Below are 23,833 nucleotides of genomic sequence, written 5' to 3'. Positions count from 1 at the left end.
GCTACCCAATTCCCATCCCCTGCCCCCTTACCCACCTTTTGGAAGGAAAGGGGGTGCCCTCTGGACGCCAAAGGCAGGAAGCTAGAAGCAGGCTGAGGCGCGTTCTGTACCCTCCGGCTCTTAAGTCGTCCGGATTTCCGTCCGGTTCCTGGAACCCTCCCCCACTCCCAGGTGCAGACGCCGCGAATTTCCCTCCTGCTCACTCGCCCAATCGCTCCACATTCTCCAGTCTTAATTATGAGGAAAAATACACCGCTGTTTTTTCCTTTTTCAATTTTATTTTAAAGTTTTAAAATTACAAAGACAACAAATTCTTCCCGGCACAAATAACACTTGTTAAAAAAAAAAAAAAGGTGGGGGTGGAAGCGCTAGTGCGCGTTTTCCTTTTTTAAAAGACGACTGTACAGATTTTTTTCCCAGCTCCCGGGTGTGAAACTTGTACTAGCCCTAGATATGTATATATACATATACACACATACACACAAACCTCTGCAAAACTACTTAACAATTCAAAATCGCCTGCGGTATGTCTTACTGTCCACTCCCTGCCCACTATCCCCTCCCCCATCTACAACTACTTTTAAAAGGACTGAGAAGTAAAGAGGTCAGAGGTTAAGTGGCTGATGGCAGGACAGGAGCCCCACAAAGCCACCTCTTCTTGTACAGGACGAACCAAAAGCAAGGGAAGTGAAAAAGTCCTCCTAGGATACAATTGAATTGTATGGAAAAACCCAAGTTTCAACAGGGCACACTGAGGCACTTGGCTGACCGAGTCCCCACCCTTCCCCGAGTTTCCACTCCCTTTAACAAGACTTTCCGAAGCCACAAAGAACCCCCCAAAGGCTAGTTTCCAGCTCACTGAGAAGCCACAGCTTCTCAGACCAGCTGTCACTTTGACCCCCCTCCCCTTCCCTAGGACAATAGGGAGGCCACAGGGGCAAACTAACTGAAGCGAGTAGGAACCGATTTGAACTCCCCATTGCTCATCGAGGTGGAAGTCAGCCCAGAGGTTTTTTTTCCACCTTCTTCCTTTGCTGTCCAGCTGCTGCCATCCCCTCTTCTCCCCACCAAGGTTCTGAAACTCTCACAAGGGGAGCTCAACTCGAAGCTTGCTTGCCTTAGACACGCCTACAAATCTGAATTCCTGGGCTCCCTCTCATCTAGCCAGAACAAGCTGTCTGTCTTGGCCATTTCCCCCCTTTTCCCTTCACAGAGAACAAACCAACTAAACAAAATGCAAACCCACCCCAATCCCTCAACCCACAAGTAGATTAATAACAAGTTAACAAAACAAAATATAAGTACATTCTCATCATTATAGAGATGAGATTTGTTGATGCTGTCCTTGCACAACTGGTTAAAGAAAAATGAATTACTCCCTAATTTCTGAAGAATCCAAATTCAGTCTCTTAATAAAGTCAAAATAGAAAGGGGCAAAGGTTGCAGGTGAAGATCAAGAGAAGAAAAGTTATTTACAGAAAATAGGAGACGGGCAGGAGTGTCCACAAGAAAAGCCTCACTGTCACTTCTTCTTGCCCGCCCTCTTGGCACTGGACTTGGCTTTGGGCTTCACTGGCTTGGCCTTCTTAGGCTTGGATGCCTTGACTGGCTTGGCTTTGACAGTCTTGGGTTTTTTGGTTTTCTTGGGCGTGGCAGCTGGCTTCTTCTTGGCCTTCTTGACTGGAGTGGCTTTGGGCTTCTTGCTTGGGGCTTTGGAGGCAGCCTTCTTAGGCTTGGCTGCCTTCTTTGGCGTAGCCACCTTCTTGACTTCCTTCTTCGTCTTCTTGAAGGCCACTGATCTTTTAGGCTCATCGCTTTTGGCCAGCCGGAAGGACCCCGAGGCACCCACCCCTTTGGTCTGCTTGAGGACCCCGGTGGTGACCAGGCGCTTGATAGACAACTTTATCTGCGAGTCGGCGTTCTCACCCACCTTGTAGTGGCTCTTGATGTACTTCTGGATGGACTGGCGCGAGGACCCAGCACGGTTCTTCTCCGCCTGGATGGCAGCCACGATCATGTCCGAATACTTGGGGTGATCTGTGGACTTCTTAGAGGCCTTAGCGCGCTTGGGCTTGGCCGCAGGGGTGGACGAGGAGTTTTCGGTCATGGTGGCCTGTCTGGTCCTGCTGTTGAACAAGGCGCCTTCAAAAGGGCCAGCCCTCGTCGGAGGCCAAGGAAAGCCTTACTCGGGATCTGCTCTCCCGCCCGCGCCCCCAGGCGGGTCCGGAGCCCGGCTCTCGGGGACTTGGCTCAGGTCGCGCGAGGACTCGCTGGGCCGGGTCTGTGTGGCCCAGCCCCGTCGGTGTGTCGGTCGGTGTCGGCGCTGGGCTCTGCCTCTGCCTCCGCCTCCTCTGCCTCCCTTTTCCAAGCTCCGCGTCTGGCGCTCGAGCGCCGCATCCGGGTATTTAGCGGCGGCGGGCGGACCGCGGTGAGGACAGGGCTGCTGGCTGCCTGCTCCCGGCCCGGAATGGCGCTGCGCCGCCGCCATCTGTGTTTCTTCCGCCGAGCAAATCCGACCTTTCCCCTCGGCCCGGGCCTTCCCGCTCCCCGCCGCCGCCCAGGAACGCTGCCTGGCTCCCTGGGCTCCCCCGCCGGGCGGCCTGCCGGCCTGGTCGCCGCCCCCCGCGTCCACCACGCTCCCCAAACGGCGCCGAGGACCGCCGGCGCGCCGGCTCATTTCCCCTTTGCGGGGGGCTGGCTCTGCGGGGTCGGGGAGCCCCAGGGCGGGGAACCCCCCATAGCAAAGCTCCCGCCTAAGGCTACCGGGGACCCCGCTCCCGGCCCGCAGCGGGGCCCCGGAGCCGGGTGGAGCTGCTGGAAAGCGACCCCAACTAACACACGCGGCCCCAAGCCGGGCGACTCCCAGCCGGGCCAAGCCGGGACAGGGGGGAGGGGTCGCTCCCCCGGGGTCCGGTCACCTCTCGGGGGTCATCCCACCACCGGGGTCTCTGCACCTCTACCCCCTCTCTGACCTTGGGGCCCTTAAGCAAACTTTGCCTGGAAGAGTTGGAAAGGCACTTTCAAACTTTGTCCCTTCCCCCTCCTCTACCGTCTCGCCCCCAGCAAACCCCCTGACCTCTGCATCGAGGCTCTCTCGTGAGACTGCACCCCCAATGCTGCCTGCGTCCCCTGTGGGAATGAGGAAGGGTCTCCGAGTCGCATTCTCTCTTCAAAGACCCCCACATCGCCCATAACTCCTAATGGGGAATTAATTTATATGCCTCCTTCAGTCTAGGAGTTTTGGGATTCAGAGGCAGAGTTTGCTGTCCCCAGCCTGAGGCCCAGCCTGGGGGTCCAGTCCCCGTCCCAAGGCCCCTTAAAGGTAGTTGGGGCCGGGGGGAGGGGTCCAAATGGAGAAGCTGTCCCAGACGCTCTAACAAGACTTGTGGGGGGCCCTGGGATGAGGAGAGGCCCTGAGTGCTTTGGGAGCTTGGGAAAGCCGGGTTTCTGGGGGAGCGGTCCAGGGGCGGGGGTCGTGTTCCTTGTATCCTGACTAATCCTTAGAAAGTGTGCAGTTCAGGGAGCCGTGGCCGGGACCACCGCCATTTTGCTCGGAGGATGCAGTCTTTGTTAAAACGTATACATCTTTTCCCGTGCTGCTTGGCAGGTACAGATGAGGCAGACAAGGGGCGCCACCATCTGTAGGGAGTGGGGGCTCCGAGGGGCCATTAGAAGTGCAGAGACCAGCGGAAGTGACCCCAGAGATCCTGGTACCTCTTGTCCGTGAGACATCTTATGTGCACATCTTATGTGCTTGGCAGGGGCCCTGGGTTGAAATTCTGGGATGCTCGCTCCCTGATCCCCCTTCCACAACAAACCCTCTTTATTCCCTAAGCAGAGGCGTGCACTCTTCATTTAAACAATACCCTGTAAGTTGGGGGGTTGTCGCTGGTCAAAAAGATGAAGGTGTCTCTGGGATGGTCCGGGAGCTGTTCGCAGACACTGGCTGTTGGGTAAGGGAGTGGGGAAGGGTTCGGAGGGTTTAGACCCGGAAGGTGGGGGCAGCCACGAAGACATAGCTGGGGGGAGGCTGGCGGAGGGGGATTTGGGAGTCTCTGAGGTCAGAGAAATCTATGGGTCTCCCCCCACCAAAGGATGGATTAATCCAAATGATTGGGAGGAGGAAGGGGGAGCCTTGAGACTTGGTATCTGATGCCTTCTGCACTGGCTTATCTTGGTGGCCCAGGCTTGGAAGGGAAGCCACAAAGGGCCAGGTTAGTTCAAGAGGTCAAGGTTCTTATTTGGATGTCACTTACCCAGTTTCCTGATGTGAAAACACAACATTCTGGTGCATTTATTTTGGTTATTTTCAAAGACAATTCTGGTTCCCACTAAGATCCGGATGGGGAAACGGGCATCCAAATAGCCACCCCCAGGCCCGAGATGATGTTCCACCTCCCATCCTCACTTCCAGGGACGTGTCATTCCCCCCCACCCCAGGTCAGTGTTATGTCTCAGAATAAGGACTGGATGAATCCAGTGGCGTGATGATGAAATAATTTTATTTACACCACACCACGCATTAGTTTGCAAAGTGCTCTCCACCGGTTTCTTGGTCCTTTGAGCCTCCAGCCTGGAGAGGCAGGCAAGTATTCACTCCCCCCATAACCCCCATTTTACCCTGGAGGCCGCGGGACTCGGAAGGAGGGATATGGGGCTCACTGTGAGGCTCACCTCCTGGTGCCCCCAGGCCTTCACTTCGTTTTGCAGCTCTTACATCCCATGTCCCCGCCCACCCCAGCGACCAGTAAATTCTCTCCCGGAACTGAAGCCAGAAATGGAAGGAGGGGTCTCTCGGTGTCGCATGGGCTTCCCGCCGGCTTCTCCCGCCCAGCTGCGAGAGTCGCTGCCCCTCCCCCTGTTCCGGAGAGCTGGAGGGAAAGGGAGGGGGCCGGGAGTTGGGCGCAGAGTCTGAGGCCGAGGGGCACAAGACCAGGAAAGGCTGCCTCCAGACTGGCTTGGCCTCAGCTCGCCTCGCTGACACTGCGGGGCGTAAGTGCTTCTTGACTCCGGCCGGGCATCGCAGCAGACCAGGTCCCCACCCAGCACAGAGCGGTGTTCAGGCCAGCAGATGACTCCACCGCCCCAACCCTCAGCACCCCCTCCACGCGAGCCCTTTAAAAAAACCCGGGAGCCGCAGAGCTGCCGGCAACTCCTCTTGGGAAATGTAGTCCCTGGGCACCGAGCCCCGCACTGCACCCTTAGCCTGGGACCCTCACTGGCCTGCTGCCCAAGGACTGGGAAGGGGGGCGGCTCAGACATCCTGTGTCCAATCCTGCAGGGAGGGGCCCAGGCCTCCCCGCTGTTTTTTCACCTGTCAAAAAAGTCTAGTTTTCATCTATCAAAAAGGGGCTCTACCTACCACTGCTGTTAGTGCTAGGTTTGAATGAAACCCCTTATGAAAAGTTGTAACATTGTGTTAGAGTGCTAGGGGTAATGTTCTTACTAATGTGCCTGTGTGTGTGTGCGCATGTGTATGTGCCAGCATTTTTGAGCCCTTGATACATCTCCATTTTTCAGAGAGGAAGTCTAGAATGGCTAAATGACTTGTTCAAGGTTGGTCAGCCTGAAGGAGGGTGACTGATTCAAAAGCCAATGACTTCCCCACTCCACCACGTGTGGTCTTGTCCTTTCAAGATAAGTACTCACTCTGGTCTTTGGAGCCCTAATGCCCTTATTGGCATATGTCCCATGTGCCAGGCACTGGGATAGACACTGGGATACAGCTGTGAGCAAGAGACAAGAGATCCCTGCCCTTGTGCAGCTGACGTTTAGCAGAGTAGATAAGATAGATAAGCTATAGCATAAATATAGAAGTCAATGATATAATATGTTAGAAAGCCATAATTGCAAAGAAAATTAGAGCAAGTTAAGGGGGAAGTAATAGTGCAATTTTAAATAGGGTGATCAGAAAAGGTCTCACGTGGGACCTGACATGTGACAAGATGCTGACATGTGAGCAAAGATTCAAAGGAGGTGAGAGGGGGAGCCATTCTTACTCTTGGAGGAAGAATCTTCCAAGCAAAGAGAACAGCCAGTGCAAAGGCCCTGTGGCAGGAGTGTACAACATGGCTGAATTAAGGAGGACAGGAGGAGATGAATTTTTAAAAGGTAGTGACAGGGAAGTAAAGGAGACACAGGTCATGTAAGTGTTTGTGGACCATTGTAGGGACCTTGGCTTCTGCTCTGAGTGAGATGGAGCCACTGGAGAGTTCTGAGCAGAGGAGGGATGTGATGGTCGATAGTCAACCACAGTTGGGAGGCTGCAGAAAGCAGAGACGGGCAAGGGTAGGAGGCTGCTGCAGTGATCCAGGTGAGAGATAATGGTAGTTTGGCCCAGGTGACTGCAGTGCAGGGGATGAGAAACGGTCAGTTTCCAAGATGACCCCAAGGATTTCCGCTTGAACAATGAAAGGTGGAGCTGTCACTAACTGAGGCAGGGAAGGCTGAGGGTGGAGCAGGTGTGAGAGTGCCAGCTGGGTTAGGTTTGAGATGTCTCCCAGACGCGTGGGTGCAGATGCCTGGGCGGCAGGGAAATAGAAGTATCCTGAGTGGATTTCAGGAGCACTGGGCTTTTAGGTGCACATCTGGGTGCTATCAGCACATAGCTAGTATTTAAAGCCCTGACCTGGACATGAACAGAGGGAGTGAGAGCAGGCAGGAAGAGGACAAAGACTGGGCCTGGGGACACTGACATGAGAAGGTGGACGTGAAGAGGAGGCACCAGCAAAGGAGACCAAGAAGCAGAGGCCAGAGAGGAGGCGGGAACTGTCCCCGAGGCCGGTGAGGAAGGAGAGTCTCTCAAGGTCGGGGAGAGAGGCCGACCTACCAAAGGCACCTGGCCGGGGCACCGAGAGCCGCCAGCTGGCCTCATGGACCAGGGGTTGCCCTCAGCTGGAGAATGAAGGTGTTTGACCAGAGGGTCTCCAAGCGCTCTTCCAACTCTGTGGGACTCAAAGCAGCCCTGGGGGGCACAGGTCCAGCCCCCAGCTTTGAAACATCCTTCCTTCAGGGACAAGTGGAAATAAGAACTCTGGCAATGGGCCAAAGACGAGAGAAGACTTTCCAGAACAGGAGACAGGAGCTGGGCTTTGGAGGATGACTAGAAATTCCACAGGTAATGGGGGGCTGGCCTTGCCCTTAGAATGGACAGCGGGAGTGAAGGCATGGTGGGGGGAGGGTAGGTGACTGTACAGGCAGAAGTTTGGTGACTCAGTGGCTCAAGCAGGAGATCCAGCAGGAGAGGGATCCAGGCCTTGCAGCCAGGCAGAGGGAGTGTGGAAGGTTTGTGTCCAAGGGAAGGAGTGTGTGTGACATGATGACACTGGCATTTGAGGGGCACCTCTGGCTGCAGGGTGTTTAGTGGGTACAGAGGACAAGACTGAATTAAGAGACCCGTGTGTAGGCAGTGAAGCCAGCTGTGGGGGTGGAGAAGAGGCGCTGGATTTCAGGGGCATTCAGAGGTCAAACTGACCATCTTGAAGACAGGGATGAAGAAGAGAGAACTGAAGGTGTCAACAGGGTGTCAGGACGCAGACTGTGGTGGGAGGAGAAGGGGCAACTCTGGCCACACTGGGTGTGCGGAGCCTGGAGGTCTCCAGGTAGAGGTGTCTAGAGGCAGGTGGACAAAGAGTAGGGGGCTCAGGAGAGAGGTCTGGACCAGAGATGAGGAATTGGAAGGGTTTGCAGGGAAGTGTCAGCCATTCTCAAGGGAAGTGTGACAAGGGGCCATGGACATAGCCCCTGGGATCGGAGCACTTCAGGATCAGGCAGAGGAAGAGGGGCCAGCCAAAAATATGGGGAGGTGGGACTTGAGCCAAGGCTGTGCAGTGACCCCCCACCCACCCACACCTGTGAGGAAATCCTAGCCAACTGGAAGGCCCAGCCCTGGGGCCACCTCCTCTATCAGGCCCTGCCAACTTCTAGTACTTTATGAAGAGCTTCCTGCCTTGCGGTGTAGTTCAGTTCTCAAACAGAGGTGATTTTGTGCCCCAAGGACATTAGGCAATGCCTAGAAACTACTGTCACAGTTAGGGGGCTGCTACTGGCATCTAGTGGGTAGAAGCCAAGAATGCCGCTTTAACACCCTGCAGTGCACAGCATGCACCCCTACCCCCACCCTGAGAATACCTAGCCCCAAATGTCCACCATGCAGAGGTGGAGAAACTGGTGTAATGAGAGAAAATCTGTGAGGTCAGGAGTTCCCTGAGGGTGGGGGACCTGCCTCACTTTTCCTGTTGGTCCCCATGCTGAGCACAGGAGTTTTCTCATCAAAGATGCTCCAAGGATGATTCCTGACACAATGTGCATGACCTTGAACGAATCCTCCTGCTGGAAGGGCCAGCACATGCTGGTGCGTGCCAAGGCCTGGCCTCACTTAGACTCATCAAATTTTCCTACCGGTGCCTAGGGGTGGATCCTGTAATAATCTCCAATTTACACCTGGGAACACTGACGCAGGGAAGTGAAGTCACCTGCCTGAAGTCACAACTACTAAGTGGCAGGGCTGCGTTTCACGCCACAGTGTGTCTGACAACAAAGTACTTACCCCCTTGCTCTGCTGCTGCTTTTTAAAGAGCAAATACAGAAGGAAACCAACAATGGATGAGGTCCTCAGGCGGATGGCTCAGGGGACAGGAGCCTTTAACATCTCCTGTGACCACCTTAACTTCTCTCAGAAATTCACTCAGTTAATAGATGACCACCACTGTCCTTAGGTAAGGGATCCCTTACACAGTTTCATTGAATAAATGAATGAATTTGTGTGCCCCTTCCTTGCAAACGGAGTTACATATTACCGCAAGAGGACAAAAATGTCTGCAATTTTCCTTCCTGGTGAGAAATCCTTCATTTAAGATGATGCTCACTGCTTTCCAAGCTTCTTTTATTTTTATTTGTAAAATCGTGGTAAAATATACATAATATAGAATTTACCATCTTACCCACTTTTAAGTGTACAGTTCCGTAGCGTTGACGGTATACATGCTGTCATGCCACCCATCTCCAGAACCCCTTTCACCGGCAAAACTGAAACTCCGTCCCCATTAAGCACTAACTCCCCCACCGCTGCCGCACCCCACGCAGCCCACGTTCTACTTTCTGTCTCTATGAGTTTTACTCCTCCAGGTACCACATGTGGGTAGAGTCATGCTGCATTTCTCTTTTTGGCACTGGCTTAGTTCACTTAGCGTAATGTCCTCAAGGTTCACCCATGTTGTAGGATGTGACAGAATCCCCTTCCTTTTTAAGGCTGAGTAATATTCCGTGGTATAGATGTGCCACCTTTTGTTTATTCATTCATCCACTGATGAACACTTACACTGCTTCCACCTTTTAACTATTGTAAATAGCGCTGCTATGAACGTGAGCATATCCAAGCTTCTTCTAAGAGCTAGAGTACGCCTGGCTGTCCTCGGGGCTCTCACCTGTACCCTGAGGAGAGTTAGGGAAAGAATAGGTTACCCAGGGTTATAGTCTCCTGTGCTGCTGTAACTTGATGGCTTAAAACAACCCTCAGGAGTCCACAGGTGCGGTCCCTTCGAGAGGCATTAGGGAAGAATGTGGTTTGGGCTGTTACCAGCTTCCAGAGGCCACCAGCCTTCCTGGGCCTGTGGGCCCTTTCCGTATTAAAAGCCCACGATGGCGGGTCAAGTCCCTGTCATGATGCCGTCTCCCTCGTTCTGACTCTTCTCCCTTGTGATGACACTGGGCTACTCGGACAATCCAGGATAATCTCCCACCTCAAGATCAGTTCAATTTCCCATTGGCAGAATGTATTCATGGGTGTGGAGACCAGGATGCAGACATTTCTGGGCAGCCGCTACCTGCCTCGCAAATGGTTACCCATATGCGTAACTCGGCGGGGACTGGGGAGTGTGTGCAGCACCCCTCCACACACACTGTGGCACCAAGGGTGGCCCAGCTCCCACCTAGAGCTGCTCCTGTGTTCTGCAAAACTCCACGTTGGGCACAGAGCTAGAGGCAGGGTGGGCACAGTCCAGTCACCTCACAGCAATGCAACTGGTAGGGAAGAAAGCAACATTTGTAAACCGATTGGCTGGACTCTGTTAGATTTCTGGTGTCCCCAAATGTCAGCTGATTTTCACTTTGGTGTCTAAGTGACACCTAGCCCGGTGGGGGGGGTTGGACTCTGTTAGATTTCTGGCTGGTCACTGGACAAAGAGGAACCACAGAACGTTACTGACAGGAGGGTACCCAGCCCTCTAGGGTGTAGAGGCCAGTCTTCCTTAGTGAGGGGACCACCGTCTGTTCACCCCTCCTTCTCCCCCATCCCGTATCCCACCATCCCCAGGTCTTGTTCCCTTTCCTTCTAGAGATCCTGTCCTCCCACCTGCCTCAACCACCTCAGAGTGAGCCTCAAGTTAAAGCTCTTCGGAAGTGGAGGAGATCCAAGCAGGGGCCAGAGCAGACCTGGCGCTCAGCCTCAGGGACCCTGAGTCTGGCGGGAAGACAGCACTGATACCACTGTAAACTGCGACTGTGTCAGGCTCCAAGAAGGGAAATAACAGGAAGCTGTGAGGGGGTTGACAGGCCGCCATATGCACGTCAGGGGCCAGGGCAGGCTGTGTGGTGTGAGATGCCATCAGAGAGGTGAGCTGGCTGGAACACGTGTGGCTCTAAGCCACAGCAAGGGGTATGGATTTTGTCCTAAGTGTACTGAGAGGTCACTGCAGAATCTTAAGCTTAAAATTTTAAGTTAAAAAAAATTATTATTTTAAAATAAAAATTTTAATCATGACAAATATTCATGCAAGAGAGTATGGGACATATATACAGTTCTAAAGCTAATACAGAAACATACAAGTAACATGGAAACACAAACACAGTTGTGTGTTTCTATTGCTTAAATTCACATAATAAACATCAGCAGTCTCCCTCAGAACTGCCCCCTTTGGACCCCTTCCTGGTCACATCTCCGTGACCTCTCTCCTGAAATTATGTAAACAATTCTCTTGTTTTTCTTTTTTGTTTTCCCATGTATGTACTTACCCTATAGTTTAGTTTTGCCTGGTTTTGGACCATGTACAGATGGAGTCTTAGTGAATTTTTCTCTGCAATTTGCTTTTTTCACTCCGCCTAGTTTTGAGCCGTCCACGTCAGTGTGAGTCGCTGTTGGTCATTAGTTTCTTCTGCTTTGGTCAGAGCACACACTGGTTTTATAGGGCCTGAAATTTATAGTTTGGCAGGGTCCTTTAAAAAAATATGTAAGACTGTAATAAAACATTAGGTAAATGGTGAATCCATATTTAGAATGACAAAAGAACTCACAACAAATTACAGATTTTTTTTAAGCTGATAAATAATGTAAGCATCACAAACCCCAGAACAGATTATTTTTACTAATTAACTGTGTGACCCACATTGCAAGGATCCCTCTCGGAGCCTTGAAAGAGACTGGGAACTCCTCTCAGGTCCTTGAAGGGGTTTGGGCACAGGGGGGACCCAAAAGCTCCAGTGAGGTCAACTTCAAAGGGAATCCATCCCAGAAAGTGGAAGAGGCCACAGTGTGTCTCCATTCTCCTTGGGATAGAAGGGCTCCCAAAGATGCTCAGGTCCTGATCCCTGGAACCTGTGCATATGTTCTGTTACATGGCAAGGAGGAATTAAGGTTGCCGATGGAATTAAGGTTACTGATCTTGAGATGGGAGATAATCCTGGATTATCCAGGTGGCCTGATATAATCACACAGTTTCTTAAATGGGGGAAGAGGGAGCCGGAAGAGTCAGAGAGATGGCAGCATAGAAGAGATTTGACCCACCGTCGTTGGCTTTTAAGATGGGAAGTGCCCACAAGCCAAGGAATGCAGGTGGCCTCTGGAAGTTGGAAAAGGCAAAAATCAGAGCATCTCCCTGGAGTCTCCAGAAGGAATACACACCAGCTGATCCCTTGATTTTAGCCCAGTGAGACCTGTTTTGGACATCTGATTCTCAGAACCATAAGGTTTTAAGCCACCAAGTTTGGGACAATTTGTTACAGCAGCCTTAGGAAACGAATACACGACTGTATCGGTACAAATACATGCCTGTATTGGTTGGATAATTGGGTTGTTTCCAGTGTTTTGCTTTCCAGACAATGTTGCTGTGACTTTTCTATTGCAATGTCCTGATAAAATCAGGAAGGAGCTGCAGTGCACACAGCTTCAGCTTTACCAGGTCATGCAAAATGTTGTCACAGGCTGCAGTACGGATTGCGGATTCGGGAAGGGCAGAATGCAGGTGGTGTGGCCGTTACAGATATCTCACCTCTGCAGGTATAGAACGAAAGAGGTGGCAGTGAAGGTAGAAAGAAGAGGCAAATGTGAAAAATATTTAGAACAAATCTGTAAGACTTGCTGAAAGACTCATTGGTGGGGGTGAGGAAGGAACTAGAAAGACTCCCAGTTCCTGGAGCAGAAGCAATGGTGGTGGTGGGTCCAGCGATGGGGAGGCCAGGGAGTCTGCCACCAGGACCCTTGCTCAGCAGGCCTTTCCCTTTCCTGCTCTAAGCAGAGGCTTTCCTTGTCCCTCCTCATCCTTTACAGCCTCATGCTGTGGAAGCTGACCTCTCACCCACTTCTCTTTTGAAGTCAGGAAAACAATCCCAGTCCCCCACGGATTGGGAATCAGACGATTGAAAGAAAGACAAACACACACTCCCAGGACAGAGGAATGAAAATGCAGGTAACAGATTCACAGTTAAACTTTAACTGATTTAACTGAACTAAACTTTAACTAATTTCCTAAGATTTAGAGCAATGGAAGACACCGGCAAGGCAAAGACTGAGGATTTTGACCTTACGGAGAGTTTAATCTGCACAGAGACCATCCTTTATCAGGAGAGGAGGCTGCATGTGCAGATGAGGGAAATGTTTATGGCATGCTAATTGAGAAAAGCACGCTAAGAAAAATACGTATAGGGGATCTCATTTTTATAAGATAAGAAAATGAGAGAGCTCCAGATGGGTGTATAATAATAGTTCACATTTACTGAGCAGTTACTATGTGCCCGGCGCTCTGCCAAGCATAGGCAGTAAATGTACGGGACCTTTTGCTTTTTGTTGTTACTTCCTCTGACAGATGGGGAAGGAGCTTGCCTCTAGAGGTCTGACTCCATGCTCTTAGCTAACTCCCAAAGCTGCTCCTCCCTTAATCAGAAGACTAGGTGGGCAAATTTGTGGCCAGCCTGGGAGCCCCAGGAGGAATGAGCTTAGGTCCCAAGCCCTCCCTTGTGCAGGTCAGAGGAATTAGTTAGCTCCACCTGACACTTCGGGATTGTCCAGACAAAGGCCAGCTGGCAAAGAGGACACCTATGCCTCAAAAGAGGGAACTCACTGTGGGAAAAGAGGTGTGGACAGGTGACCCAAGCCCAGAGCCAGAGGTGGGCAGGGTGAGGGACAGAAGCCATGTTTGGCTTGGGCTGGAAGCCATGGTGGACCCACCCATCCAGGCATCATTCCCACTTCAGGAAGCAGGAATGAGCTCCTGGCATGAACCAAAGAGCTGGCACCATGGAGCCCCTGGCAGGCAGGACGGGGCCTTGGAAGTGGGACTGGTCTCTTTTGGATGGAGTTAGCTCCTGGAATTCTCCGACTATTCTGGGAGAGACCTCAAGAGGGAGATGCTGGGCTTCTTACCAATAAATGCATGAGGATGAATGAGAGATTGATTCAAAACACACCCCAGAGACCAGGGCGGTTCTCCAAGCTGGGCTACTGGGTCATGAATGTGTGCGTGCTTACCCTATTACTGAGAGTTTCCTCCGAGAAGTGGAATTGGATCACGGTGGGTTTTTATTTTTTACTTCATATACTTCTATATTGTTTTATTTTTATAAATAATAAGCATGTATTACTTTCACAATAAAGAAACTTCATAATGTCAAAAAACATAAATATGATGAAAAGGCAAAAAATGAGATAGAAAAAAACCCTTCAGAGTAAATACCATGAACGCTAGATACCCATAGCATGTAGGAGAGCGTTACAAATCCTTAAGAGAAAAATGGTGACACCCTGTTGGGAGAAAGTACATGAACAGATCATTTATAGACAAGTAAATACCAGCAGCTGCTCTGATCTCTTAAGTAAGCAAAGATGTGAAGTTTTAACCAACAGCAATGTCATACTTGTTGCCTTTCAGATTAACTAAGATTTTTAGCAATGGTAATAGTGCTAGGAGAGGGCCAGGCATGCTCTTACCCAGCTCACAGGAGTGGACATTAGATGAACATATTTGGATAACAATTTCTCACTAGGAATCAAGAACCTTAAATTGTTCAAACTCAACCTGGATCTGAGCACGAGAAAGGAACTGGATAAAACCAAACCAAGGGACATTTTGCAAGATGATTGGCCCAGACCCTCCAAAACCCGGTAGACGAGAACGACTACGAAAGGCGGGAGACAAGTTTCCGATTAAACGAGACTAAGAAATCTGCTGGCCAAATGCAATCCGTGATCCTTGACTGGACCTTGGATTTAAAAAAGAACCAATTCTAAAAGACATTATTGAAACAATTGAGGACATTCGAAGGCGGGTACTGTAGCAGGTAATGCTGCACCTCTGTTCCACGGCCTGAATGTGCTTGTTGGTTATGGTAATGTAGGCAAATGTCACTTTCCTTGAAAGACATAGGTTCCAGGGTTCAGAGTGTCATGATGTCAGCAATTCAGTTGATTCAGCAAAATACATGTTATTTTGACACAGATATAGGCTGATAAGTTTGTGTATATATAGACGTAGATGTCCATAGAGAACACAAGACAGAAACAAAGGCAGCAAAATTGCAGCCATTGGTGAGTCTGGGCAAATTATATGTGGCTATTTACTGGACTACTCTTGTGGCTCATCTTTAGATTGAAAATGTACAGCGTAAGCTGGTGGAGAAGTGTTCAAGGCCAAGCAAGTCCAGCGGCAAAGCCCATTTTCAGCCCCTCACAGGAGTGAGAGATGCAGGGCATGCTGGTCTGGCAGGGCTGACCCTGGTTCCTGCTGTCCCCAGTCCTCACAGTCATGAACCCCACCCCACAGCACCTCCGGGCTGAAGACCCTTTGCAGGCCTGTCTGGGGGTTCACACCATGTCCCACCTACCCCACCCTGGCCCCACTCCAGACACTGAGCCAGTCCTTCGGACGAGAGCAAACCCAGCACTGGTCCCAGAGCTTGGCCCTTACGCCCGGCTCGTGCCGAGGAGGCACAGTCTCAGTCCTGGCTCCGCCTGTGGTCTTGCCTAGTCTCCCACTTAGCCCAGCTTGGGACCATGTCCTCGCTGAGCTTGCTCATCCATCGTCCCTGGAAGGTCATGGAAGCCCCTGGAGGTGGAGTCTCCCGGGAAAGGCCCTGGAGGACCCCATGCTAAATCCGAGGCCCTGCTTCTGCCACTCAGTGCAGGCCCTGCTGCTGAAGCCCAGCGCACATGGAGGGGCTGTTTGTGTATTTTTTTTCCAAAAACAGTAACACCCAAGTTCAACACTTGCTGTTTTCCTAGCCTCAGGACATGTGCTCTGCTGTGGAAGCGGCAGCTGAGCTTGACTATGGGGCCCCTGATGTGAGCAAGAGTTGCTTGGAGGAGGAGATAAGGAGGGGTCCCTGGGTTGGGGGAGCGATGACTAGGACATCTGGGAGCAGCATACCCAGAACAAGACCAGAGGTTCCAGGAAAAGATGGCAAAGGTCCCAGGTCATGGCCTCTGGCCTTTGAGAGATCTTAACCAGCTGCTTGTCCTCCAGGCAGCCCACTTCCCGACTGCCCAGGGCAGGGGCCTTCCTTGACCCCAGCTTTTGGGATGAAGGGCAAAGACTTCTAAAATCAAAGAATTCAGAATGATCAAATTATGAAAGCTGAGAATTCTGTACTTATTTTATATTAAATTCTCACTTATGTTAGAATTCTAAAAACATAAAATATTAGAATCACAATCTCTATAATTGGAAAGTGGTCAGGCAGAAAAATAGTATTTTTCTAGTCCATGCACCACATGCTAACTGGTGCCCCAACCATAACCAGCAGCCAGAGGGGACCCAGAGCTAAGGCTGGGTTGTCCAGGATGGCAAGGAGGCCCTGCACCAGGCCTGACTGCTGTTTGGCAATGCCCAGCTGGGGCCCAACAGAGCTGGTATCACTCTCTGCAGGCGTTTGCTTTGGTGCTGGGTTGGGTGGAGGGCAAAGCATTGTTCCCAAGGAGGAATGACATAAACTTGGAAGGGTTTCTTTGGAAAGGTTGAGTGCCCTTTGTCCATGAGCACTGAAGTTATTTAAATACACCTTAGGAAGCAATGCTGGGGGGAGAAGCACCAAAACCTGCTGTGTGACCTGAAGTAGTTTGCTAACCTTCTCTGGGCCCATTGGCTCTCTCTTAGAAACTCGGGATTTAGATGGACCTCATCAACCCACTAGAAGTCCGCAAAGTTTAGCATAGTGGTGAGGTCTAAGCACCACAGATCCATGCTGTCTAGGTTTAAATCCCACCTCTACCACTTATAGGTAGGAGGCTCTCAGCAAGCGGAGCCTTCTGGGCCTTGATTTCCTTCCCTGTAAGTTGGGGAGAATACTGGCCTACCGGAAAGAGTTTTCATGAAGACTAAAAGTCTGTCTGTCTGTCTGTCTGTTTATCAATGTATCTACCTATGTGTGTGTAATATGTATATAATAAATGGTATCTATCAAGTGATACCTATCACATATATCACTTAGAAGGGTGCCTGGCGCCTGAGCAGTGCAGTGTGTTAGCTGGTGTCATCATTGCTGGTGTTTCAGACACCTGGATGGAAATGACATGTTTACCCACAATAATACAGCAGAGACTCACAAACATATTAAGTGTCTGTAGTTTTTGGCTAGTATTTATGTCAGTTCAGTGTGGGAACAGTGGATTTTCTCCTGCTGATTCAAAGCTTTGACTGGCAGTTCCATATGGCTTTGCCTAATATTTTTTATGTAGGAATCTCTTTTTTGTGAATGTGGTTTGCTTGAAAGACCAAAACTTTTAAAACATGGAAGAAGCCCACTTATAGGAATTTAGCCTAAAGAAATAACCAAAAATTCACACAGATATTTGTGTAGAGTATGTTCATAAAACATTATTTTACCTGTAGAAAAATTGGAAAAAAACTTACATGTGAAACAGTCAGACAGAAGGCAGCGGACTAAATCTTGGTCTTATGAAGCCAGTAAGAGTAGCGATGGGTGCTTCAATCTGTTTTCATGGAGAAAAATTAATCTGTCAAGAGGTGAAAAAGCTATTATTTCAACAGGGTAGTTTTTAGTATTTTGAGGTTTTCAAGCAGCTGATGTGTTGTGTGACCCCATGAAAAGCATATACATTTTACATGAAGAGAAGTATGTAAGTATGCACAGTTAAAGGTGTACATAGGATTATACAACAGTCTGACAAGATAGTCAACAAATTAATAATGTTTAGCTCTAGGTGGTAGGTTTGTTGATGATTCTTTTTTCTTTTAGCTCATCTGCTTTTTCTCAGTTTCACAAATTAACACGCCTGCTTGGATCGTAAATAATTGTTTCTACTGTTAGGGGGTATAAAACAAGTGGCAAAAAAGCTGGTTCCTGCTGAACTTGGAGAACCCCAGGTCCTTTGGTGGCTGAGCCTGAGCCCTTCCCCAGTTCCCCAAGACATGCCATCCCCTTCTGACAGGTGGCCTTCTATGGGTCCCCTCTGGGCCTAGCACTGTGCCCAGGGCTTTGTGTTCATGACATCATTGCATCTTTGCCACTTTCCTTGAGGTGGGGATGGTTGTTCTCATGGTACAGAAAAGGAAGTGGAGGCTCAGAGAAGTTAAGGGATGTGCCCAGGTCACACAGGTGGAAGGTGCCAAAACATAACCCATTGAACTCTAAAGCACACGCCTTAACCATTACGTGATCCTGTCTCACTCTTTCTCTTAGCTCTGGCTAGCAGAAGTTCCTGCCAGCCCCTCTCCATACAGGCAGCCACAAGCTGGGATGCAGCAGCTAGAGTCCTTCTTGCTTTGAGTACTGTGTATTCCTAGCCTGACAAAAAATTCCCAAGATGCTCTCTGAATCTTGAAAGCTGAATTAGCAAAAACTGAAAATGGTGGAGCCATATGTATGTCTCCTGTGGAGCACAGTGATATAGCCTCTGATGTTTGGCTTGGGCACATGGTCACCCAAAATGGAGGCTGCCTTTCCCAGCCTCTTTTGCAGCAAGTAATGGCCAGTGACCAACTTCTGTCTAAATGAATGTATGTGGAAGTGTTGTGCTTGAGCTTTCTTAAGAGAAAGCTGACATAGGCCCTTTGCCCTTCTTCATTTTGTTTCTCCTATTTTACTTCATCCTGTTGGCTAGGATGCAGGTGTATTGGCTGGAACTAGAGCAGCCATATTGGACCATGAGGTACATTTGTGAATGGAAGCTGTGCATGATGGAAGTCTAGATCCTAGATATAAAGATAAAATGAGTCTGGATCCCAGACACTGTGGCTCAGCCTAGGACCCCTCCCTTTAGACCAGGTAAGATAAACACATCTCTTTCATGTTTAAGCTATTGTTATTGTCACTCACAGCCATATATATCTTTACTGATTCACTCACTGATGACCACTCTTTGCCAGCATCTGATGCTGGGAACAAAGACAAATCAGACATGAGCCCTATTATCTTCATGAAACTCAAAAGCCCAGAGGGCAGGTGGAGATGAAACAATCCTACGACAACTGTATTTTCAAACTGATACAGTAAGGGGCCACTTGTGCACACAGTCAACTATTGCCACAAACTGGGCCTTCTGCTCTACACCAGGCACTATGCTGGGTACAGGGACACCAACATGGCTGGCCCTCAAAGGGCTCCCAGGCCAAGAACACACACCATGATCCTGAAGCTTTCTCTCCATGCAGAGCAGCTGGCCTCTGACCTAGTGGCTCTAGAGTGTGGTTCCTGGCCTCCCCCAGCAATCTGGGTCCACTCTTCTCAGCAGGTCCGAGAAGGCTGTCTGGAACCTGGGGGACTGGCCTGGCTCAGATTAGGGCAACATGTTGGACCACCTGCCTCACTGTCCTGTGTGGACATTCATCTTGAGAGGAGAGAGCAGGGGTGGAGTGAGCATGTAGACAGCATGCATGCATGCTTGCAAGTGTATGTGTATGTATATGCATGTACCTGAAACGTGTGTATGCTGGAGTGTGCACATATACATACATACACACATGCATCTAGGTGTGCCCAAGTTCTGTGAGTGGGTGCCTATAGGCTTTTGTGAGTTATATATATATATATATATATATATATATATATATATATATATACACACTAAGCAAGCATTTAATAAAACATTAACATATACTATGAAATACCAATACATAAAGTAATATGTTAATACATCATATACTATTATACATGTTAATATGCCTATTAGAAATCATAACGGTGAACATCTGTTGAACAGCATTCTCAGTTCTCTATAGGAACTACGTTATGCGATCCTTGCCACATCCCTATGAGGTCAGTACCGTTATTAAGTCCAGGTTACAGGGGAGGAAACTGAGGCACAGAGAGGTTAAGTGACTTGCCTGCGGTCACACAGGTAGTCAGCATTCTGCCCCAGGCCTGCACCCTTGACCCAAAGCTGCCCTGCCCTCCATGCTCAGCCCAGCCTGCAAGCACCTGGAGTAGGTTCTGTGAGCAGAGAAACCTGTGGCGGAGCCCGTGGAGGATGGGGTGGGCGTGTGCTCAGGTGTTCATGACCACGTGTGTTTACAACTCTGTTTATGTAGCGTGGCTACAGGGATGGCCAGCCTGCTTTCCCAGCCTGGAGCACCTTCCTCCCCTCCATCTACTGATTACACCTACTTCTCTTTGGAGACTCAGAGTCAGTGGCCACCTCTGCCTGCAGCCTACCTGCCTCCTCCAGCTGGGTCAGTTGCATCATCAGCCGTCCCTGCTGTTGTCCTCGAGTGGGGTGAGGACATGTCCCTTTATGTCTGAGTCACCCAGGAGCCTGGAACAGGCCTGACCAGGACATTAACAGTAATAATAAGAGCTGCCACTTGGTGGGCACGGCTGTGTGGCAGGCATGTGTAAGAGTGGGGCCCAGGACCTCTCTTAATCCATTTATTTATCCCATCTCAGCTGAGGAGGAAATGTCTCCGAGGGCAATTGATTGGAGCAGGTACAGAGCAGAGCCAGAAATTGAACTTTGAACTTGGTTCCAGCTGTCTCAGCCATACCATGCTTCCTTTGGGGTTATTTCATTATTTTTCAAATTTTTCTTTAAAAAAAGAAAAAAAGGTGTAGCTATCCCACGCACCTGCGAAACAATTCAGATTGTATGAAGTGTACAATGTTGAAGCATCCCTCCACCCCTGCGCCCCGCCTTCCTGCCCCCTCTCTTAGGGAAGCACTGTTCCAGGTTCCTGCATGTCCGAGGCCCCCTTCACACTGGGTTTCCTCCGTGTGACGTGCCCAAGTGTGTGTGTGTGCATGTGTGCGAATCCTTCTGGAGAGGTTTTAAGCATACATAAACACATATGCCAATCTGTACCTGCCATATTTTCTTCTTTTACACAAATAGTACTGCATCCCACACTGGATTCTGCACCTTGCCTTGTTTATTGCATGATTCATCTTGGAGATCTCTGCATCAGCATATAGAGAACTTCCTCATTGCTTTTAATAACTATTTGGCCCACGTGGTGGTGAATTTATTTAAACACTTCCTGCTTCTCATGCTGCAGTGAATGTTCTTATGTAGACCTAGGCTTTCATTGGATGAATGGATCAATGCATGAATGAATGAAGAGGTAAGGGAATGCATGAGGTGCGGCTCTGGGTATAGGGCCAGGGACCCCTACAAACCTGTTTTCCTAAGGACACAGGAGAAGGTGAGAATCTGCTGGAGTCTAGAAGGTCACAGGCATCGGGTCCCACCCGAAGGTCTCAGGGCAGCACCCTGGCTCCTCCTTTTCCATGCAGCAACGTCACACTGCTGGAGAAGTGTGTCAGCAATTAGTCACGTTTCAGACTCCCTCAGCCAGTGCAGCCAGCTGCCCCCCTCCTGAGGCTGGTGCCTCTCTCTGGAGAAGCCGAGGTCACAGGGCTCAGGCCCTGGGTGATTGATCGTCTGTGGGATGCAGGGTCCTCCCCCTGCACTGGTAGGGGAGATGGAGACACAGAGATGGCCGCTGGCCTCATTGAGCCACAGCCTCAAAGAGCTGAGGGGTTGCTCAGAGAGTGTAACTGACTGGTGTAGGGTGGCCAGGGCTAGGGAGTTGTCTGGTGTGGGGTGGGTCTGGGGCTGCACCATGGTGAAGGGGCCAGGGCCAGGGCCAGCCAACAACAGGCACTCCTGGAATACCTTCCTGCCCTTTCTAGGGGCCTCCAGCCTTCCTGGCCCCCTTGGGAGGAAGCTCTTGCTCTGCTTTACTAGGGACATTGAGGCAGGAGTGTGGAGGTGGCTCATCCAGGTGAGCCCAGCAGAGGGGTAGCCAGACTTCTCCCCATACCTACACCCAAGCAGGGGGCCCAAGGCCCCTGGTGTCCAGGTGGTCTCCTACAAAAGGACCTTGGTCAGCTCAGGAAGGCACCTGCACGGTGAGACTCACAGACCTAGACTCCAGCCAGCCCTGTGACCAGGTTACTCACTGCGCTGCTCTGAGTCCTGGTCCCCTTGCCTATAAAACAGGAATATTACTTCCTGTATCAGGCTGTTCTGGGGATCAAAGGAGATAATGAATGTGAAATGTTTACTGCAGGCCTGACACACAGTAAGTGCTCAACAAAAGGTAGATGTCACTACTGTTAAGGGAGGCCGCCTTAAAAAGATTTGGGTGCTGGAGCCAGACCTGCCAAGATGTGTCACAAATTGTTGACCTTTGTGAGTCATGGCCTCTTCTGAGCCTGTTTCTCCTGCTGCAAAATGGGGACAGCAAGAGGTACTTCAAAGGGCTGCCGTGACCCTTAATAGGGGTGCAGTCTATTAAGTTTGCTCACAGCAGAAGCTCCATCACAGCAAGCCCTCCCCTCCCTGAGCCTCAGAGCTTCAGGGCCCTCGTAAAGGACAGATGGGATGCAGGGATGACTCCCAGTTCCAGCCTGGCCCTTCCGTGTTCTGGAAACTGCCATTAGGTCCCAGTCCCTCAGGCTGGCTGCTGGGCTTCCCAGCTGGTTTATGAGACCCAGCCCTTTGCCATTTGGCATACATGTGGAGCTGAGGCTATGGCTGTGCCCTGACTAGAGGGTGCCTGGCTGGGCAGTTATTCACTTCCAGTCAGTAGGTCAGTCAGTCAACACACACTCATCTAGCTGAGACTCCATGTACTCTGTGCTGGGCCCTGGAGAGATAGAAGTGAATCAGAGCTGGTCCCCAGCTTCAGAAGGTTCAGAGTCTGGGAGATCCACATAAAGAACATGGCAAATGGAGAGCCTGTAGAAGCCAGAGCAGTCATCTAGCTCCATCTGGGGGATCTGGGAGGGCTTCCTGGAGGTGGCACATGATGACTGATCTGAGTCCTGACTCTACCAGGGGATGGGCAGGGTGTGGGCATTTGTGTGTGGAGGACAGCAGGGAGGACAGATGCGTGTACGGCTGGGCACCTTTGGGAGCTGCAGGAGGCTTCATGTGGGAGCCTGGAGCCCAGGGAACCCAAAGGGACAGGGCTGGGGGCTGGACAGGCTGAGGGGCTCATGTGCCCAGACTTGAGAGGACCAGAGTAGGGCTTCACAAAGGAAAACTAAACAGCTCTCTGTTTTAGAGCCCACACTGGTGTGTGCATACTGGACAGGAGGACAAAAAACAGGTTGGGGACCAGGGAAGAGGCTGGACGAGATCTTAGGGACAAAGATAAGCGGCTACATCCAAGAGCAGTAAAAGCAGTGGCTGGCCAGGGCTTAGTGAGGGGGAGGGTCTGGGCAGTACTGAGTGGCTAGGCTGGACTCCTCCCAGACTGCCAGGGGGAAAGAGGGCACAGAGAACAAGATGTTTCAAGCTCCCTAATAGGACATTTTTTTCAAGAGGGTTTATTGTGGAACCACTGAAGGGTCTGGCTTTGTACCTAGTAACACATCCCACCCCAAGAGAAAGGAAGTCTCAGGAGGCCCTGAAAAGTGGTGGTGGGAACATGAAAGGAAGAGGTCTGGATTCTCGCAGGCCATGGAATTGGGGTTAGACCAAGTTCAATCAGCTCTCCTGGGGACGGGAGGGAGGGGCACCCAGCTGACTTCTGACAAGTAATAATAAAACAGTAGCTCCTGTTTTTGAAATGTGTGCTGTATACAGGCCAGTGCCGTGCATTTTACTTTCATCATTTACTTAATGATGCATTTGCTTAATCCTTGTAACAGCCGCAGAACAATAACCACCACAATAATCATAATAGCTAGCATTTGTATTGCACTTACTAGATACCAGGCACTTTTCTCAGTATCTTACATGGATCAGCTCATTTGTAATATTTGCTACACTTCTGTGAAGTATGCACTATTGTGTCCATTTTACAGATGAGGAAACTGAGGCACAGAAGTTTGTAGCTTGCCCAAGGTACAGAGCTGGGACCAAGGGTATGGAAGGACTGACACCAGCCCTGAGCTCTTATTCCTTCCTCACCCTGCCTCCTTCAGCTCTGTGCTGCGTGAGGGAGGGGACATCCAGAGACATAAAGGTGGCAATTAGAGGAGGGTTGGGAGGTAGGGGTGTCTGCATGCCTTCTGAGAGAGAGCCACTATGCGGTGACATTGCCCCCCACCCCCAGAGGAGCTACAGGTCCCTGGAGCCGAGAGTGGTTGAGTGGTCTGGAGACCCTAGATGGGGAGGGACTGGTGTGACTGGGGCTCTAGGACTTAGAAGTGAGGTGGCGGTAAA

At 50.5% G+C, this 23,833-nt stretch overlaps 1 protein-coding gene and 2 long non-coding RNA genes across 3 annotated transcripts; 1 reads left to right on the top strand and 2 right to left on the bottom strand.

Moving 5' to 3' along the window:
- Positions 1 to 432: 432 nt before the first annotated feature.
- On the bottom strand, positions 433 to 2,397 carry H1-0 (H1.0 linker histone). Its single transcript, XM_017653073.3, has one exon. It carries the CDS (start codon positions 2,105 to 2,107, stop codon positions 1,523 to 1,525), a length of 585 nt encoding a protein of 194 aa, XP_017508562.1. The 5' UTR covers positions 2,108 to 2,397; the 3' UTR covers positions 433 to 1,522.
- Positions 2,398 to 4,533: 2,136 nt separating this feature from the next.
- LOC118970298 (uncharacterized) lies at positions 4,534 to 14,706 on the top strand. The gene is made up of 3 exons (XR_005058184.2): positions 4,534 to 7,117; positions 12,542 to 12,680; positions 14,254 to 14,706. It is a non-coding gene; the product is annotated as an uncharacterized lncRNA (long non-coding RNA).
- LOC140843640 (uncharacterized) lies at positions 8,894 to 22,786 on the bottom strand. Its single transcript, XR_012121600.1, has 4 exons — positions 20,833 to 22,786; positions 17,115 to 17,194; positions 11,011 to 11,211; positions 8,894 to 9,432 (listed from the first exon to the last, which is right to left on the bottom strand). It is a non-coding gene; the product is annotated as an uncharacterized lncRNA (long non-coding RNA).
- Positions 22,787 to 23,833: the final 1,047 nt, after the last annotated feature.

Source organism: Manis javanica, chromosome 10 (assembly GCF_040802235.1).
Source record: "Manis javanica isolate MJ-LG chromosome 10, MJ_LKY, whole genome shotgun sequence".
Lineage (NCBI taxonomy): Eukaryota > Metazoa > Chordata > Mammalia > Pholidota > Manidae > Manis > Manis javanica.
The sequence above is the reverse complement of the archived record's forward strand: the minus strand, read 5'-3'. Positions and strand labels throughout refer to the sequence as shown.